Source organism: Enoplosus armatus, chromosome 22 (genome assembly GCF_043641665.1).
Source record: "Enoplosus armatus isolate fEnoArm2 chromosome 22, fEnoArm2.hap1, whole genome shotgun sequence".
NCBI lineage: Eukaryota > Metazoa > Chordata > Actinopteri > Centrarchiformes > Enoplosidae > Enoplosus > Enoplosus armatus.
In genome coordinates this window covers 11,488,531-11,507,378 of record NC_092201.1, presented here as the reverse complement: position 1 = coordinate 11,507,378, position 18,848 = coordinate 11,488,531, and the positions used below count along the sequence as shown (strand labels likewise).

Sequence of the window (18,848 nt, the reverse complement as noted above, 5' to 3'; positions counted from 1 at the left end):
TGAAGTAGAAGTAGCATTAAATAGATTTACTCAAGTTAAGTACCTCAAATGTAAGTACAGTACTTGAGTGAATGTATTCAAAACATCAAAAAAAAGTACATGTATGTATGTAATATTTAACAGGCAGTCTAGGACATGTTGTTTGGCATTTAATTGAGCATTTACGTAATTAATACCTTCTAATACCTATAATATAGACAGTGGCTCCGCTGCAAATGATTTAGACGACCAGCTGACATTGATTTTGCGGAGTGTTGTGTTCACTGACATCCCGGTGATGAGAGCACGGTACCAACATTCCCCGGTTACACATCCAGACCGACCCGTGACGTCTCGAGCCACCGGGAAGTGATTGCGTCCTGCCACAAAAAAATCGGGGCGGTTTTCAGATCCCTGCGTGTCCATTGGTTGAAAGCATAGGTGTGTCAGGGGGGTGTGCGCGCCGCGTCGCCGTCCGTAGCTCCGTTCACTTCCTGCAGAGGATGAACGGAGATTTGACAGCACGCAGGGAGGCGACGCATCGAGTTTTTAAGCAGAGCACGTCGGGATCAGTGTGACGGAGCGCCACGGGACCAAAACACCTCCTTCCTCTGCTTACAGACAGCCGTTCATCCCGGCAAGTGCATCTGGAAATGCTTCGGACTGCAGTCTCTGAGGTAATGGACACTGTGCTGTTATGTAAGCGTGATTATGAACTTTACTCGCCTGCCTTTAACAAACTTTAGTAATGTGTAATGTGTGTAAAAATAATGTGGATCTCTCCTGAAAGAGAGCGCAAGTGAACTGGGCTTTCTTAAAAGACCGTATACTGTCATATACTGCAGCTGTTCTGTGTAAAGAAGAATGCAGGCTTCTTCTGTATTGTTCTGAGTGTCTTGTTTGACTGAGCTTCACTTCCTGACTAGTGATGCCTTCACCTGTTTCTGTAATAAGCCGCATACACCCACATGGTGTCAGGGAAAGCTTCATGCTGATGAGAGGAAGATATTTACGTGTTGACCATAAATTGCCCTACAGGTCTCTGTTTCCTTGTCTGTGCAGCAGCAATGTTAACATGGCATTCTGTTTAATGCATAACTTGTTTTAGTGGTAGTTGGGAATTTCTTTCATTTTACCTGATTTTGTTGGGAGATCAAGATCCTGATTCAGCAGAGGGAGCTGACAAATGGGAGACAGAGCTGTCCTTTACTTTGGGATAACCTTTTTGTGATTGTCTCTTGATTGTTGTCTGTGGTATCCTTGCTGTCATCCGTTAACGTGCTCTGCTGAGTGCAGCTGACGGCTCCCGCTGCAGATCCTGTTTCCTCTTCTCCTGTGACCTAAAGATAGAGCCCCTCTGTCTGGGATTATAGTTCCTCTGGGACTTAAAACACAATGTCCTTTGAGGTGATGGGGAAACATGGGCCGGGCCACGGTCATCTATGCAAGGGGAGATAAAGTCATATCAACTCGTTTAAGGGTTAGTTGTTGACCTATTTTAAATGTAACAACACAGAGACCCAGCAAGGCTGTACTATGTGAATGAAGTAGGCTCAAGTTACAGACAGAGAGCTGCGGCTGTCAACTAAATCAGTTAAATCTTTACAATAATGAAGTGATTATAAAACCAGCAAATGCTCACATTTGAGGACATCTGAAACATAATTTATGGCACTTTTGCAGTATAGAAATAGTTGACGATTAATTTTGTTTTTAAAAAAGACTAACCGGTGAATAGGCTTATCGTTGCAGCGCTACATTCAGTCATGCCAGAGTGCACACAACTCAAATCCATACAGTAAAATCAGATCTGGAAATGGTTAGGCTTGTCCTGGGCTGGATCCTACGTATTTTGGATACAATCCAGCCACAATGCAAAATATGCATTCTCAAAACATACATCCATGTCCAGGAATGGATTGGAAAACATGGGTTACTTTTAGGGTGAACTCAATGCACTGAGGTCCAAATGCTGTTTGTTGTGTTGCAGAGGAAATTTGCACAATCCACACTTTGACGCAGGAAATCTCTGCCAATTTGTCAGAGGACAGATGTTGTGCGTCAAAGCAGCTTGACGGACCAGTTAGACAACAGTTAGTCAACAGCTATCTCAGTCTCTGCAGTGCACTCTGGTACGGTAAACAATACACTGCAGAAGCCTCCATCTTTCTTTACACTCACTCACAGATTCCCTTCTTACACAACTTTGGCGCACTGTCAGGACCTGTCCCCTGAAACGCTGCAACCCAAAGACTGGATAAACAAGAACAAGCGTGCTTTGATCAGACACGTCCTCACTGTCTGGCCTGTCTGAAGTTGACAGACGAAGACAGCATTTAACCGATTTGTAGTGTTCGACCATTAGCGCACTTAAAGTCGGGAACAATGAAAGTTGCACAGTCTCATATTAGCTTGTGTTTGTTTTCCACGCTCGGCTTACAGATGTGTGCAGCTGTGTAAACTGAGATTTTACATTGAGCTCACATGAGCTCTGCGATGGCCCCACAGCCAAAATCTCTCCGTGTATTACATCAGAGATATTAGTTACAGTTAGAGATTCCTGCATAGATTGTGTATTTACGTTGTTACCGTAACAGAGAGGACGTTCTATTATAATAATGTAAGAGCAAAGGTTCTGGAGGTTGGGCAGAGACAATTCCCATGTTTTATAAAGGCACACTCCTGTTTTTCTGCCTTCGCCCTACATCATTACTAATATATAGAGGCTGTACAGACAGTACGCTTTGTAAAGTCGTCATCTTACTAGCCAATCAGTGTAGAGCCTATAGAACAACAACAATAACATCTACCGGCATGAATTACTGGAAGTTGGAGGGAGTGTTACAGAATATGGCCGCAGTGCTGTGATGTTGTGTGATGGCTCAAACAGATGTCCTTTACCCCGCTGTGAGCAGCTGGGAGCTCCACCAAAACCCCCTCCCACCTCCCACACATATACTCTAAGACCCCCTCTGAGAGGACAGACAGCCAGAGACATAGACAAAAGCTATTCACACAATGTAAACAGCATGTATGATGGTGCAGTACTGAGTCTCTTAAGTCTCTGGAACATCAGTCAGTCAATGAATCTTTGCAACAAACTGCAGGTTGTGTACTCTGGCAGGACAGGTTGGAATTTAATCTGAGAATAATGCGCTACTGTTGACTCTATGGGCATGCTTCACTTAACAGTCACCTTGACATTATGAACTTAGCTCTGGCATGAGTTACACCTGTCCCCACTGCGTAACAGATGTGCAGTAAACAGTTTGTAATGTTCTATCTGAAACACGGGAAACCTGCAACCAGGTTCGTTTGCATCCCAAATCACAACCAACCTCAGGATGTCCAGTGTCATTGTCACCCATTGTTCTCACCCTAATTCTCTCTCTCCCCTCTTATCACAGTCTAGTGAGTGAGGGGTTGTTCCTCCCAGGTTTGGTTTGATCTCCACCATGGCAGGGGATCTCTTTAGCCCCCCATCCCCACTGGGGGATTCCCTGCTGGACAGTCCGCTGTGTGGAGACCTGATGGAGGATCTACGTGACATCTCCCAGTCCATCGGAGACGACACGCTCGGGTTTGATTTCCCGGAGTACCAGAGCACTGGCTCGGGGTCTGAGAGCTCCATCGCACTGGGTGAGTAACTGATTGGCCTCACAGTTGAAAAAGAAAACTAAAACCATGCATGTTTATGACTAAATTAGTGTTTAGGGGCTCAGCTGCATATACATCTGCAAAGAACGCTTGATGATGATGCTAAATATGTAGTGCCCCCAGTGTACGCTAACTAATTATCTTGCAAATAAAAAAACAGAAGGTCCCTAGCTGTCTTAGGGTTTATTTTTAGCTCATTCATGATGACAGGTAATGTAGATCACTACAACACTGACCTCCTGACCTTTTGGCTCCACTGTGCCATATGTGAATGCAGTAAAGAGGCCGACGTAAAACACTGTGTGTCTGATAAGATTAGATATAACCTTTCTCTCTGTGTCTCCTCCATGATGTGGTCTCCAAATTCCTGAGCAGCACTTGAACAATGTGACCCATGCCTTCTGTCACTTCATGGAGACACATCAACTCCAAGTCTTTAAGTCTGCAGGAGGCACTAATAATTACTGTTTTTTACATTACTGTGATGGTTCATTTGGTTGTTAGGATATCAATGTTGTTCCGATTGGTTTTCAATCTTTTTCCAAAAAGTGGACGTCTCGATTTGTTTGAGTTTGTTCAAAGGGTAGCCCAGTGAAATCACTCGTTGTTCTGTCCTCTCTGTTGTCTGCTGCAGACACCTTGACCCCAGCCTCCAGTCCGTCGTCGGGGGTGTGCGGAGCAGCGCCAGGCCCAGAGGAGAGCGTCGCCCCCCTCAACCTGGATTGCCGGGTGTGCTCAGACAAGGCTTCAGGCTTCCACTACGGGGTGCACGCCTGTGAGGGCTGCAAGGTGAGGAATGTGGGACCTAAACGGGCATATGTGCAGCCAATTAGAGTACATGTTGTATGCATGTACTGAACAAAGTGAGAGAGGACACAAAGGCCAGACAAAGACATCAATATAAACACAGAGACAGACACAACCCCCTTCAGATCGATGATGACGTGTGCTGCGAAGGCAAATGTTGTCTTTGATGCAACTGTATCAGAGGTGAAAAACACCACACACACACACACACACACGCTCGTGTATACACATGCACATACATGCCTGCACAAACATATACAAAACCTGGCATGCAGAGCAGTGGAAAGTTTCTGAGACTTGCAGCCAGGTCATGTGAGGTAGGGGACATGGTGGCCTTGTTGACTTGTCACCTCTCCCCTGCTTGGCAAAGAGCCCGACTGAGTGACGTTAATACACACACACACACACACACACACACACACACACACTTGTACACATATGGAGCTGCTGCTGGCACAGAGACCTTGCTGTGTTTGATACTAAATATTACCTTCTTACGGGAGTCATCTTTGGGACGCGATGTTAAGAGACATACGGTTTGCATGTATTTTCTTTAAAAAGGTCTCATCATCATTAAGGTGAATCCTTCAGGCCTGAATTAGTCGAGCTCTACGGGACAGCTCTGTGCTAAAATTCCTGAGATTCTCGCGATTTTAGTGAGCACAAAAATATCATCAGAAAACAATGACAGTGAGAACATTTTGTAGCTGAGACCACCGCACTCAGAGATCAGCTCTGTGTGTGTGTGTGTGTGTGTGTTAAAACCATTAAGGGTCATCCCTGCATTGTTTGTCACGTGACCTTGTTGTAGTCTCATACCTCTTGTTGCTGCTAATCTGAGCCTTTCTTTGCTATTTTTGCATGACTTTTTAACTTGCCCGCTTTAAAGGTTTTTTTTTTTGGTGCTCTCCGTCTGTTTCTTCTATAATCACTCCTTTTTTCCTGCTGGAGAGAATCTGTTTTTGCACTCCTCTGGTCTGGCACTGTGCCTTCTGTTACACTCTAATCTATAGGAGACAAAGAGACATGGAGACAGATAGGAGGCTAACGTTTCACAACTCTCATTTCTCTGTCCAACTTTTGCAGAATGTCCTGTCATTTGCACAATGCACATCTGTGTGTTTTGGAGTGCTGCAAAACTGACCATCTCCCTGCAGAGCTCCGGTTTCTGACCCACGTCTCATTCATCAGCATCAACGCAAATAATGCTCAGCGTTGTCTGCCCTTGTGTCAGATCGCCGCTGCTCTAAAAGCAGAGCTGCGATGACGTTGAAGTGTGAGACGCTGCACACGTGAGAGGTGTATTTTGACCGCACTCTGTTCCTAAATTCTCCGACTGATGATATTTGCGCCAGCATGGAAAAATCTGGCTCGTGATGTGTAGCAGTCACAGTTGACGCTTTCCATGCTGGAGAGGCTCTGCATATCATTTTCAACACCTCGCTTTAAGAGAGGAGCGCTCAATAGTGGGAATGGAATGTGCTGCGGCGCTGTGGTGTGAAGGCTTATGTCTGCTGTAATGACCGTATGGCGGTACAGTCAGAGAAAGCCTTCAGTAATGGAAAGGTTAATCAAAGCCACAAAGACGCCTACATTGAAACTTCTCTTCTGGTGTCACGAAAAGACGTTTGCCCTTAAGTAAGCATTGCACAATACATCCCTTTGCTTACGTCTTTAGTCTCGTTACTCACCTCTCACAGCTGTATATCATCATTCTGCACACTCATACACTGAAATGCAAAGACACGCATGCTGTAAATACACACATCTGGTTTTTCCTCCTTGTGCAGTTCTGTTGTTTTGCAATGTATTTTTGAAGACCATCATATATCACTAAACTATACGCCTGGACCTTCACGTTTCTCCCTTTAGTGAAGATTACACAAAAAGAGTTGTGTGACACATAATAGTTTTACAACAATGTGTCTTCAACTTAAAAGGCAGACAAGAGCTTCTGTAAGGTGATGGCTGATGTATTGTGTGCCCATGTTGCTCCAGATTTATTGCCATATTCATGTTCTTGACAGTGAGGGATGAGAAATGTCCTGACTGAAATGTCAGTGATGTACATAGGTGTGTGTGAGCGTACGTCAAAGGATCATATGTTCTGGCACCTGTGTGACATCTGTTGGCGTGTGTCGGCCCGCCGCACTGTATCTCAGTGTGTGTCGGAGGGCTGCAGGATGTCTTGTCCAATCAGCTTACTTGCTTATCTCTCTTTAAATATAGATGTAATTCTACTATACGGTCCAACCCAAAATGTACGGCGTACACTGTACTCATCAGATGAAAAGCTTTACAGAGTTATGGTGACCTTTGTGATCAGATTTCATTTATAGATACTAGATAATCCTACAAAATGACTTGTTTATGAGTATAACAGCTGAGATTTGAATTCCTGGACTTCCTGGTCTTTAGGTCACTTTTGGCAGGTGATCAGCGAACTAGTAATAACTACACCTGCAAGCAAGTATAACAGGGTCCAATCTCCCCATGCAATTCAAAACTGAAGGCTCCCTGAACCAGAGTGACTGGGAAGCCAAGGGCATTGTTGAATAAGGCTTAAACATGTGGTCAAACACGTGTTTGATTGCAGGCTTGGGCAGGCTCAGATAAAAATATAGCTATGTACACTGAATAAATGAAGTCTCTTTGCACTGTGAAGGAGGAAAGCACCGTTATTCTCCAGCGTGTTGTTTCTTCATGCAAAATTGATTTCTGGTTTAAAATTCATCAGGGAAGTGTGGCCAGGGTGTGTCATTTTTGACCTTGAAGGCAAGAGGAGTGTGAAGAATGTTTACATATGATATTGTAGATGGAAGTTGATGGCTACAGAGTGTGTCATTTTGTCTCAACCAGGGCTTCTTCAGGAGGACCATCAGGTTAAAGCTGGAGTATGATAAGTGTGAACGCAGCTGCAAAATCCAGAAGAAGAACCGCAACAAGTGCCAGTACTGCCGATTCCACAAGTGCCTCTCTGTGGGCATGTCCCACAACGGTAAGGCCTGAAACCTCCAAAATTGTTTAAAGTTAAACTACGTAACTTTGTTAAATAACAGACACAAGTCCTGAACTACAGGATAATTGTCCAGCAGAGGATAATAAATGCAAGCATAGTGTAACAGTAGTACAAGCAGAGAAGAGCCATAAACGTCAGTAAATGGACTTGCTCACGTTACACAGCTAACCTTAGCCACAATAAGCTACTGGTCATACCAGACCAAGTTAGGCTGTAGAAGCAAAACCGCTGTGTATTAATTTGAGCAAGAATGTATTTTATTGCTTATAAAGTCAACTTTTAATTAATTTGTAAGACAGTAAAAATGTGTGACATTATCTTTCAAAACAGTCTTGCTTTAAAGTGTATTTCAGCGGTCATAACCACACAATTACTCGAATCATTGAAACACTTCTATAGCAATGAAAAAAACTTGCAAGTAAGCATGCAGTTACATAAAACTCTGCTCACAACGTACCGATAGTATGTGTTCTTTACAACAACAGCAGGACGTGTCTTTCTGTGATTTGGCTCCAGTTCAATATGTTTTACATTGACTGGGTTTTTATAGAACAATGTCCTGCCGGAGCCTGCTTGACACTGAGAAAACACAGGCCCATATAGCTCCACATCTGGCCTGTCATCTGCACTGACTGCTGAAGGGTCATTGGGTTTGTTACGATGGCCTCCCACTGCAGGCAGAACAGCGCCAGAAACCTGAGAGGAAGACGACATGTTGTCCTCAGAAGAGAGGAAGGAGAACAGAACGCACCAGATCTGTTGTGCATGTTTGCTGTAGCAGGATGTGACTGATGTCTCTGTATGTGGTTTCACTGTAAAATAAGACACTTACCTTTTGAAAAGCCTTCCAGTTGTTGCTAATGATTAATGTTTCTATGCACCAGCCATCCGGTTTGGTCGGATGCCTCAGGCGGAGAAGCTAAAGCTGAAGGCAGAAAGCAAGATGGTGGAGAAAGAGGTGGCAAGCCCCATGCAGGCCGACCACAAGATTCTGGTCAGGCAGATCCACGAAGCCTACATGAAGAACTTTAACATGAACAAGGCGAAAGCTCGGCTCATACTCACCGGAAAGACCAGCAAGCCGGTAAAGCATAAAAAGAAGCTAATGATAGAAGTTTGAGAATATCTTTTATTCTGTGTCCTCACCTACCAACTGAATCTCCTCTGTCTTTTCCCAGCAGCCTTTCATCATTCACGACATGGAGACATTCCAGCTGGCAGAGAGGACGCTGGCAGCCCATATGGTGAGTGGGGACTATCCGGAGCCCGAGAGCGGCCTTCGCGCTGGGGAGGTGGTTCCGGCTGTGGGGTGTGGGGAGCTCCAGCAGAGGGAGGCTGAAGCCAGGCTCTTCCACTGCTGCCAGAGTACCTCGGTGGAGACGGTCACAGAGCTAACAGAGTTCGCCAAGGCGGTGCCGGGTTTCCAGAGCCTGGATCTGAATGATCAGGTGGGTTTAGGGACGCTGTATCTGTCGTTTGCCTTCCTGCCAGTCCATGTGAGAAGTGGAGAAGAAAGATTTTACTAAACATGAATTAAAGTGTGTTAATATGTTTCTGCTGGAATTAGAGACACACATTTGAGTCATGCTGTGACCTTCTTACATGCTGGTTTAGGTGACTCTCTTGAAGTACGGAGTGTATGAAGCCCTATTCACCCTACTGGCCTCCTGCATGAACAAAGACGGCCTCCTGGTGGCCCGTGGTGGAGGCTTCATCACCCGAGAGTTCCTCAAGAGCCTCCGGCGGCCCTTTAGCGACATGATGGAGCCCAAATTCCAGTTTGCAACACGCTTCAACTCCCTGGAGCTGGACGACAGTGACCTGGCCCTTTTTGTGGCTGCCATCATCTGCTGCGGAGGTATCTGGCATTGTGTGGAAAATTATATTTAAAGGACAAATTTGCAAGAAACTGAATCCTTCACATCTTTCTTCCTTCTCCCTCTTTCTGATCCCTTCCCCTCCAGATCGCCCAGGCCTGGTGGACGTGCCTCTAGTGGAGCAGCTGCAGGAAAGCATCGTTCAGGCACTGCGGCTCCACCTGCTGGCCAACCACCCCGACGACAACTTCCTCTTCCCCAGACTGCTGCAGAAGCTGGCCGACCTCCGGGAGCTGGTCACCGAGCATGCCCAGTTGGTGCAGGAAATCAAGACAACAGAGGACACGTCGCTGCACCCGCTCCTGCAAGAGATATACAGGGACATGTACTGAGGAGATAGCACATGGTCATGAACAGGGACATGTATTAAAATATGAATGTATGCCATTCAAAACCAGGTGTACATAAATATTTACTGATACTATCATGCATATCAAAGTACTGTAAGTAGCTTATTGTGCAGCTTCTATGGATGCTGTGGTCTGCAGAGGTTGCATTGAGACCATGTGACCTTCTACTCGAACAAAACATAAATGAAATTATTTTGGGGGGGGAAAGGCAGCTCTTGTAGGTGGCGTGACTGCTTCCATGAAAGGGGGACAAGGTGGAGGACAAACATTTTTATCTTACACCATAGATGTGTACAGTTGCTCTGGATTGGGTTCTTGATGCCAGCTTTTACTCTATGGACACAAGTGCTAAATACAAGTTAAATAGGGAGTAGGCTATGCAAATTTGCATAGCATTTAAAATGGGCGTACACATATTAAAGATACCCGGACGTGACTGCGGCAGTCATGCATGCACTGATACTAAATATTAATTTTGCCTGTGAACAAGATAAGTTATAACCTTTTTAATCTTTGAGACTTAGGGTTAGGGTTTGATCATTGTCATGTCCTTTTATTGTGTACTAGTGCCTTATTGAAATCGGCCAAATCTCCCTCGACCATTTTGAAATTAGCGGTTGAATAAATGACTGCATCGGTATTCACCAAGTGCCATAAAGTCTCAGTGCCTTAGAGTAGCTTTTTTTAACCATGGGGTAGATGTATAACTGTTTAAGTACTGGACCAGGGAATGTTCTCACATAGTATTAAGTCATAAATCATGCACAATGGTGCATTTTAAACAGGCAATGAACTCAATGAGCCTTACTTCTACTGTAAGTAACCATCATTTGAAAATATTGTAATTTCATGTGTCATGTATTTATTTTAATCCTTTAACCTACTGCTAGAAACCAACTCAACATAATAGCTCACCTAACCGATTCTTTTCAGACCAGTGTTACAGATTACAACGTGTTTCGTAGAAATCTTGCCATTAAGACCCATTTCTTTCAAGAACAAAAGCTGTCTTGGCCAGTGTTAAATATTTTGACCACAAACACAGTAATCTGTTCAGCTGGTTTATGTTTTATTTTGTAAATATAACAAGAATATAGTGGAAGGGACGTGTGTATGTGCAACTGATTGCCTCATTTGCTGTGCTGAGACTTCACCTCTCAATGTAGTATTGGATGTAGTAGTATTGTTTCTTATCATAATTAAATGGTTTATAGTTTTTATCATGTACAGTAGGCCTACAGTGTACAATAAGAAATGCATTTGCTGTTTCAATAAAGTGAATTATGTCACGTACTAGCCTAAATTAAACTAATATATTTAACAGAGTTTTGTTTATAGTGGCCTGACTTATTTACCTGCCAGTATTCATCTGATTCAGACCCCAACGTTCAAATAAATGAGCTAATAGGCCTTTTTCACTGCAGAAAAGCACAGGCGGAACTAATAATGCTAATGATAGTTTTTTTCCATTTAGTGTCTCAGTAAGCCAGTACTGTTATTAATTACACCTGTGCTTTTCCCTTAAAAGTGAGTTATTTTATTTTGTTTTATTTCATGAAATGCCATGAAAATGGTATTAATTTTATCTGGTTCACTAAACGTTCACATAATTTTATATACAAATATCAACATACATTCGTTTGAAGCATACTAATACTGTGAATATTAGATAAAATGTTAATTGTTGACTATTAATTTATCAATAAATATAAGAAAATAAAGATAAATCAGATGACACAGCTATAGAAGCTAGAATCCCTCGACATTTTTGTTTGTATCATTTGTAATTAAATAATTCTTATTTTATCCATCTACTTTATTCGGTCTTTCGTTCTGCGGTGTTCTGCTCCCCCAGTCCAGTAGGTGGCGGCAAAACTTCATGAAACAAAATGGCTGGACTTGATATGAAAACCAGGAACTAGCTAACTTTTTCTGCTACTCTGGCTCTGAACGATGGAGCACACTACCAGTGAACCCCCTCAAAAAACATTTACTTGCCAGTTGTGTGGTTTAAGTAGCCCTTTCACGTACTACGGCCAGAAACCACCAAACACCAGAGCCATTGTGTAAGTGGACATTAAGCAAAATGCTCCTTTTAGCGCTCTGGAGCTAGCGATGCTAAAGCTAATGTTGTTAGCTGCTACGCCAACGTTAGATGCGCAGCGAAGTTAACCCTACAGCAATATGTAGGTAGTATTTATAGCCATTTCTTTCTTGAAATACATTTATGTTATGTCTCTATGAACCACCTGCATCTTATTCAAATTATTATTCAGTTTATATCTGCATTTCTGTCGTCCACCAGGTTGCTTGAGGAGAGTTTTGTGACCAGGGACCCCTTCAGTCCGGACAAGGAAAAGTTTCTTGTTTTGGGCTGTAACTGCAGCATGTGCAGCATGTGTGTCTGTGTTGGATCGGTAAGATGCCTTGAAATTGAATTGCTACGGTCTGCTTTTTGCCACAGACTAAATGTGTGATCATGTAATTCAGTTTATCAAATGATTAATGCCTGGATGTACAAATGTTGGCATGCTCCCCCTGGGACAAATGACATCAGTCTCGATTGAGTATTGAGAGATAGTTACATGTAGCAGAGGCAGATGTTGTGTGTGTGTGACTGTAACAATCTTTAACAGCATTGTTTTGGGACAGAGAAAAAGTAACTTAGGAGCGTGATCATCAGTTAAAACTGTTTTTGTAAACCAAGCTGAGCTCATGTGACAGTTTTCCACTTGGCATGAGTTGACTTTGTAGATCACTGGTGCATCTGTGGTTTCTCGATGTTTTTCTCAGATGACTTTGTAATCATGTGGCACATATATGTGCTGAGTGAACTTCATGACTGTGATGCCCTAAAAAATCAATTCATCTGGTCTCATAAATAGATAGTGAAGAAATAAAGAATAAAAAAAAAAAATCATTGTGACTCAGTGAGCGTTGAAGCTGAACTCTTGCTCTCTCTGTTCTGTCAGGACTGCAGTATTTTCTACACCAAGAGGTTCTGCATGCAGTGTGTGAACAAGTACTTGGACCAGTTCCCCCGTCAGATTCAGGCCGAGCTGGCCAAGAAGAAGCAGAACTCCAAGGCTGCCGTCTCGTGACATCGGACAAGAGGTCCATAACCTGCTCCCTAATAGAAGGAAAATGTCTGAATGGCCATATATAGATTCCAAATGTGTTCTGGCGCTTTACCAGCTCTCTTTTATCAAACCCATAATGGACCAAACTGCAAAAACACCATACATCCTGTAATTTATTAGCATAGTTCTGGGTTGTTATTAGTTTGGTGGAAAATGAACAGAAAAATGCTAGTTCATGCTTGTGGCCAGTAAAGTTAGGCTGCTGTATTAGCCTACAGGGTGTTATTTGTTTACTGTTTGTTTGTTTCTAGAGAGAAGCAAGCAACGGGTGTGACTAGTGTTGCCGGATCCCCTGTCGGACTGTGGTTGCAGGCCTGGAATCGGACTGGTGGTTTGCAGCAATTAAAAATAGCTCCCAATTTAAAAGCATGGCACCAGGCATGCTCTACATTTTCTGTTTAAAAGAGAAAGAGGAGGAATTTATTTTTAAAGGTACGGCAACATTTTTCATAAAAATGCAACTAAAAGGAATGCAAGGATAAAAGTGTCCAACTTTAATTAACTGGAACACATCTTCTGTCCTTTGCTATGTTAATTAATAAACTGATATGGATGAGCAGTATTAAAATTACTGCTAATATCTGCTTGTTCAGTCCAGTTCAGCCCAAAGTATGACTCAAAAGAAGATATGGAAGTAATACCAGTAAGACCAGTTTCTGGGCAGATTAAAAACCAGATTCATGTTTCCACTGCTCTTGCAATGAAAATAAAGTGATAATTTATACAATTTCTTGTAAAAGTCGATGAATTTTGCCTGTTGTGCTGTGTTTTAATGCTTCTTTTTATGAGAAAACATTTTTATTACCTTCCAGCGACATAATTTAACGGTGACATTTATCAGACTAATTCTCGGACTATAGACACGTGTTTGTGTTGACAGTGACGTCTCCTTTTTAAGAGTGCATCACTGTTATCTCTTTCATTTCAGCATCCTCGGTCAGAGGGTTTGCTGTTGACTCCTGTGGAGTCAAAAAGAAATGTTTTTCTGTGTTATCTTAAACTGTAAAAAGATCCATACAGTGGCCTCTGTTGTTTTGTGTTTTAACAGTGGATCACAATTAATGTGTAACTGACGTTCGTCTTAGTGATAGTATCTGCTGCAGTTGCATCATCCCACTCAGTCACATATAGCTGTGCTTTTCTCTGACTAGGAGAAGGTGTCCTAATGTTTCCAACTATGAAAACAGAAACCACACAAGTATTACCCTTAAAGCATTGGTTATGCATGTGTGACCCAAACAAAATGTTCTCTTGCCTCGTTTCTCTCCAATGAGTTTGATCCAAATCTGTTTTCATCTCAGGGATCACTCTGTGCAACACGGTGCACAGTTTGCAGCAGCATAAATACATTATGGATTAAGTGTGATCCTGACGATAACATCGATATAACAGATGGCCTCCCTGTATTCATCACGAGATGTTTGACTCTTTTCAAATGGTTAATTGAAACAGCATGGCCTTAAAGGCAGGCCCAGTGATTTTTACTGGCAAATGCTGCAGAGGAATGCAAAGCAACACTCGCTGTAGAGTTTAAGTTGGGACATTGCGAACTCCTGTGCACAAGGAGCGCTTACTGTAGTCGATGCATTCAATCAATTACTACAGGATTCCTATGCAGCTCTGGGATGTACAGAAAATACATTTGATAACTTAAGCCTTGACGTGAACACCAATTCAACCCTTAAGTCAGGAATCTTTAAGATGCAAACTGAGAACCCTCCGGAGGGAAATGGTGGTGAATTTCAAGGTCTTTTTTTTTTTTCTTCTTTTTTTTTTTTTTTTTAAAGCTGCACCACTTTCTGTTTCCTTAGTGTTTAAATTCCAAGCACACACAAGCAATTACAACCAGTGAAGCACACAAACCACCCCTGTGGCACCAGTGGCAAAGTCTGACAGCGATAGGCACTGTGCCAACGATGACGGAAGGCTTTCTGCTCCACAGCTGATGTCATGGTGTGCCAGGAGGCACATTTGTAGCTTTTTGTTGCTGCATAAAACCTCATTTTAGGTCTCACTGTCCTTCAATAACCTTGAGGCTGTAACTGAATAGATATACACTGATTGAATCAAGTGTACCTAAGCAGTTTATGTGACATCTGTCAGCACTCAAATGCTCACAGACATACCATCATCTGATGATTGATTCCTATGATGGCATCAGCAGCCTGGAGCAACACCACAGACTGGTGCTCCAGCTGGCAGATAAATGTTTTCTTATCGGGTTTTACACTTTTTTTTATTATCCAAGGCATCTTCTAGTGTATGAGCACACATGAAACAAATGACACTTAACGTGATCTCTGACCTTTAGGTGTTCAGTTAACCCGATGCCTGCCGTGATAAAGCAGGTGCTAATGGAAGATAAAGATAAAACATGATCACGCACTCCTCTGTAACTACAGCCTCCATTGCTTTAGCTCCTTCACTTGCATTTAGCTAATCACACAGATTAATTAGGCCATATTCATGTGTAGAGTTAATCCAATCCCGCTCTGTGCTGCTGTTGCCCCTGTTCGACTTTAAGAGAGCTCTATGGGCGGTCCTAGTGCGCAGACCAATGAATCGCCTTCTCTGTTTAAATAGTCCTTGATGTCAACTTTTCTTCTTCACTCATAGCTCCCTCTAACGCCATGTTGGCTGTTATGACTTGACTTGTTGTTTTCATCTGCCTTACTACGGACTTGACAGGAGTGGCTTTCTTAAACCCCCCTGCGCCTTTTGGAGACGCTTTATTCCACTTCTGCGCGCACGCGTTTCGGATGATACGCGCGGAGTATGCATGCGTCATTCGCGTGACTTTGCATTTGAGAGGAATACTACTTGGAAATAGAAGTTTGAAAGGGTTTGGTTGTTGTTTGTGTATTTTTCCCCCCCTCCCCTTGTCATATGTGCAACAAAATGTCAGATGTTCGCCTTTCTAATGCGAGCCCGACATTGGAGAGGGTGGATGCGCGGCAGCCAGACAACGTCAGACCTCCGGTCCGCAGAAACCTCTTTGGCACACCTGACCCAGAGGAGATACGGAGTTATTTGACGGCTTCGATACAGGAAGGTGTGCAGTCTTTTAGGGAGGAGTACGATTTCGATCCCGTCAGCGAAAGTCCCCTCACTCCGCGCAGCTACGACTGGCAGGAGGACAGCGACGCACCGGAGTATTATCTCAGACAGCCTCACGGGAGCCAGCGGCCCCGGCGAGATGCGGACGTGCCCGGCGACAGCAACCGGCAGGATGCCGCGGGGAGCAGCGAAAGGCAGCCGGATTGCCAGCAAGACAGACGCGGCTCAAGGAAAAGACGTTCACGAGATTCAGGTGATTTACATTGACTTATTAAGGCTGTCGCAGTTTTGTTCCGCCGTGCCGCAGTGCAGAGGCGCCAAGCGACAGTTGTGTCCGGGGTTCAACTGTGGGCTGCGATCGGTTGATCCCCTGCAACAAACTGAAATGTGCTGGAGCGAGACACCGAGGGAGGAACAAACTGAGAGTTTCTGTTTTTTTCATTAGTGAGGGGCGACACTGTAACGCGCACTTGCATCTAAAGGGGGGATCAAACTCGCGCTTATTACATTGTACATTGCATATTTTCTCGGTAGTAAAACTTCTCTGCAGCCTGCCGAGGAAGTCAGGTGCCTTTTTTCTTTTTAAAGTGGACGTGCAGCTCTACACAACAACACCCTGACAACTTTTTCTGCGTGCCTTTTTGTGTTTTTGTTGTCTGCCCAGGTCCCTGCTCCAGCGAGCGTCCGAGGAAAAGGTCGCATACCGACGGAGATGAAGACGATTCGGCCGGTGGAGCAAGTCAGGCGGTGAAAGCCGCGGAGGAGAACCCGAGCAGGCCGGAGAACAGCGCGGAGGTCCAGTGAAAAACAGTGCCAGGTTAGAAATACTGTCTCACTATAAGACTGTTACGAAGTGATATGAATGGATAATAACACACAGGGTTTCAATGTGTAAAATAATATTGATCGGCTTTCATATTGGGTGTTAGTTTAGAGTTTCTGTACTTGTTTATAATCAGCATCAGTAACGCATTAATAACAGCTGGAAAAACACACTTTTCTGTGCACGCAGGACTTCCACGTCATCAGCTTTCAAACTTGCATATATGTTTTTTTTTATCTTCCACAACTCCTTCATGCTGTTCACCCTTTGCGTGCGTGCACTGCGTGTCTGCATGAGGGATATCAAGCATGAGCAACTGCTTTTTCAATCGCACCATTCAACAGCCTGTTTCCTCTTTATGTCCCACAGAGCGGGGAGACCTGTTGCTGGTGGAATACTGTAGCCTTTCTCATCACCTGACAGATGGGAGAGAGAAAAAATATATATATATATAAAAAAGCAGCCTTGGAGGAGGAGAAGGCTGCACAAGCACTGAATATGTACACTATCAAGTTTTGGCACTCATTTTAATTAAATTGCCTCAGAAGCAGCAGACAATGTAGCAGTGTGCAAATTGATTTTTGCTCATTTTTTTTATCTACTACCTATGTTTCAGATGTAGCACATACAAAAAAAAAGCATATTATGCTTTACATACCTTTTTGTTAAATGTATTTGAGTAAGTGTGTGAATTTGACTCGGGGAGTTGCAGTGCAATTTCCAACAGAGAAATCTTATTTTCTTAAAGTGGTCATATTGTATCATTATTCAGGTAATTGATGTAAGTTAAAAATGCAGATTTCAAAAAGTCAGGGTTATGTGGAAACAAAATGTCTTCTTTTTCTATGGCTTTATTTGTCCCAGTGTTATATATCTTGTTTTTGAAGGCCCAGATGGCCACACTGTAAGTTGAGGGGTCCATCAAACTGGGAAAAGCCGTGACAGACAAAGTTTACATGCAAATAATGTCTCCTTATTTCCCCCACTTTTTTTTTTTTTTTTTTTTAGGGTTTTTTGCCAAAGTTTGTGCCTTTTTGTTCTGGGGGTGAGGGGTGGGGTGGGGAGGGAGGGAGGGTGGCTAAACTGCTGAGCAATATCCAACCAAATTTTAACAGTATTTGCTAATAATCCTAAGAATTAGCTTTTTAAATTAGGTGAGTATATTTTAGTGGCTTTCAGGTCACATACCCCGCCCCTTGTAATGAGTGGTGTAGTCCAGGTTAACATAGATAAAATATGTTAAAATTACTGGGATACTTATGCAAATATGTGAATCAAAGATTTGTCTTTGTGGTGTGGAATTCATGTGGAACATGTAATTGCACTATTGTTAATTTTTCTTTAAAGGCAGAAAAACAAAGTGACACTGCCTCCTTTGGTGTAAAACTTTGAAGTGTACCTGTGTGCCTTTTTTTTTTTCATTTTGAAAAACACTGAAAAAATTATACTAACTTATTTATGTTGAGCTTTTTTTTTTTTTTGTGGGTGTATGTATAGCTTCCCAAAGCAACATTTTTGTAAATATATATTTTCATTATTGTTTTTAAGATAAATAAACTGTTGCAAAACTGAGCCTAATAATCGATTTTATATCCTGTGCGTTTTTGTACTTTTTTCTTTTCTTCAATATGCAATTTGATTGATTAAAAAGCAACGCTGGTGTAATTAATGCATCTGCTCACTACTTTGATTGCAATGCACACAACCACCCCACCCTTAACAAACACACTTCAAGTTTAAAGTGATCCGCCCATGTAAACTGGCAGACTAATCATAGTGATTACAAAGCCTTACACAAAGACCTGATGGAGATACAGCCACGTTATTAAAGAGGGTTAATGTGTTCTTCAGTCTGAGGAATGACAGCAGTGACACGATCAGTAACTAAGCCATAATTTATACAGTCTAACCATTAATAAATAACATCTGTTGTGCTCTATAATGAGGTTGTAGTGACCTTATAATGTGTACATGTCTGAAAATAATAATTCAGCTATGAGCTTATTTCTGTAGGAAGCTGACCACCAAAGCATTTCTATAACAGTCAATAGTCAGCTGTATTTCCTATGGAGTTACTGCTGTACCAGTAGTATTTGATACAATAAAATTATATAATGTGTGTAGTTGGATAAACATCCA

At 42.9% G+C, this 18,848-nt stretch overlaps 3 protein-coding genes across 5 annotated transcripts; all 3 read left to right on the top strand.

Moving 5' to 3' along the window:
- The first annotated feature begins 499 nt into the window (after nt 1-499).
- Nucleotides 500-11,015, top strand: pparaa (peroxisome proliferator-activated receptor alpha a). 2 transcript variants are annotated; one of them, XM_070928941.1, is made up of 8 exons: nt 500-656; nt 3,387-3,618; nt 4,271-4,425; nt 7,303-7,441; nt 8,347-8,546; nt 8,644-8,910; nt 9,077-9,320; nt 9,427-11,015. In XM_070928941.1, the coding sequence occupies exons 2-8, from the start codon at nt 3,435-3,437 to the stop codon at nt 9,669-9,671; spliced, it is 1,434 nt and encodes a 477-aa protein (XP_070785042.1). In that variant the 5' UTR covers nt 500-656; nt 3,387-3,434; the 3' UTR covers nt 9,672-11,015. The 2 variants fall into 2 exon arrangements, with proteins under 2 accessions (XP_070785042.1, XP_070785041.1); XM_070928940.1 differs by having other exon boundaries at nt 8,641-8,910.
- A 601-nt stretch (nt 11,016-11,616) lies between these two features.
- Nucleotides 11,617-13,577, top strand: cdpf1 (cysteine rich DPF motif domain containing 1). 2 transcript variants are annotated; one of them, XM_070929210.1, is made up of 4 exons: nt 11,617-11,755; nt 11,995-12,106; nt 12,662-12,803; nt 13,081-13,577. In XM_070929210.1, the coding sequence occupies exons 1-3, from the start codon at nt 11,643-11,645 to the stop codon at nt 12,788-12,790; spliced, it is 354 nt and encodes a 117-aa protein (XP_070785311.1). In that variant the 5' UTR covers nt 11,617-11,642; the 3' UTR covers nt 12,791-12,803; nt 13,081-13,577. The 2 variants fall into 2 exon arrangements, with proteins under 2 accessions (XP_070785311.1, XP_070785310.1); XM_070929209.1 differs by having other exon boundaries at nt 12,662-13,577.
- A 1,879-nt stretch (nt 13,578-15,456) lies between these two features.
- Nucleotides 15,457-17,747, top strand: LOC139305141 (cyclin-dependent kinase inhibitor 1B-like). Its single transcript, XM_070929088.1, has 3 exons — nt 15,457-16,139; nt 16,551-16,703; nt 17,079-17,747. The coding sequence occupies exons 1-2, from the start codon at nt 15,716-15,718 to the stop codon at nt 16,688-16,690; spliced, it is 564 nt and encodes a 187-aa protein (XP_070785189.1). The 5' UTR covers nt 15,457-15,715; the 3' UTR covers nt 16,691-16,703; nt 17,079-17,747.
- The last annotated feature ends 1,101 nt before the right edge of the window (nt 17,748-18,848 follow it).

Bases quoted from the DNA above. Each gene is read 5' to 3' on its own strand.
- LOC139305141 (XM_070929088.1), top strand. From the start codon at position 15,716: ATGTGCAACAAAATGTCAGATGTTCGCCTTTCTAATGCGAGCCCGACA. The intron at 16,140-16,550 runs GTGATTTACATT...TTGTCTGCCCAG, and splicing joins AAGACGTTCACGAGATTCAG to GTCCCTGCTCCAGCGAGCGT.
- cdpf1 (XM_070929210.1), top strand. From the start codon at position 11,643: ATGGAGCACACTACCAGTGAACCCCCTCAAAAAACATTTACTTGCCAG. The intron at 11,756-11,994 runs GTAAGTGGACAT...GTCGTCCACCAG, and splicing joins CCAAACACCAGAGCCATTGT to GTTGCTTGAGGAGAGTTTTG. The intron at 12,107-12,661 runs GTAAGATGCCTT...CTGTTCTGTCAG, and splicing joins TGTGTGTCTGTGTTGGATCG to GACTGCAGTATTTTCTACAC.
- pparaa (XM_070928940.1), top strand. From the start codon at position 3,435: ATGGCAGGGGATCTCTTTAGCCCCCCATCCCCACTGGGGGATTCCCTG. The intron at 3,619-4,270 runs GTGAGTAACTGA...TGTCTGCTGCAG, and splicing joins TGAGAGCTCCATCGCACTGG to ACACCTTGACCCCAGCCTCC. The intron at 7,442-8,346 runs GTAAGGCCTGAA...TCTATGCACCAG, and splicing joins TGTGGGCATGTCCCACAACG to CCATCCGGTTTGGTCGGATG.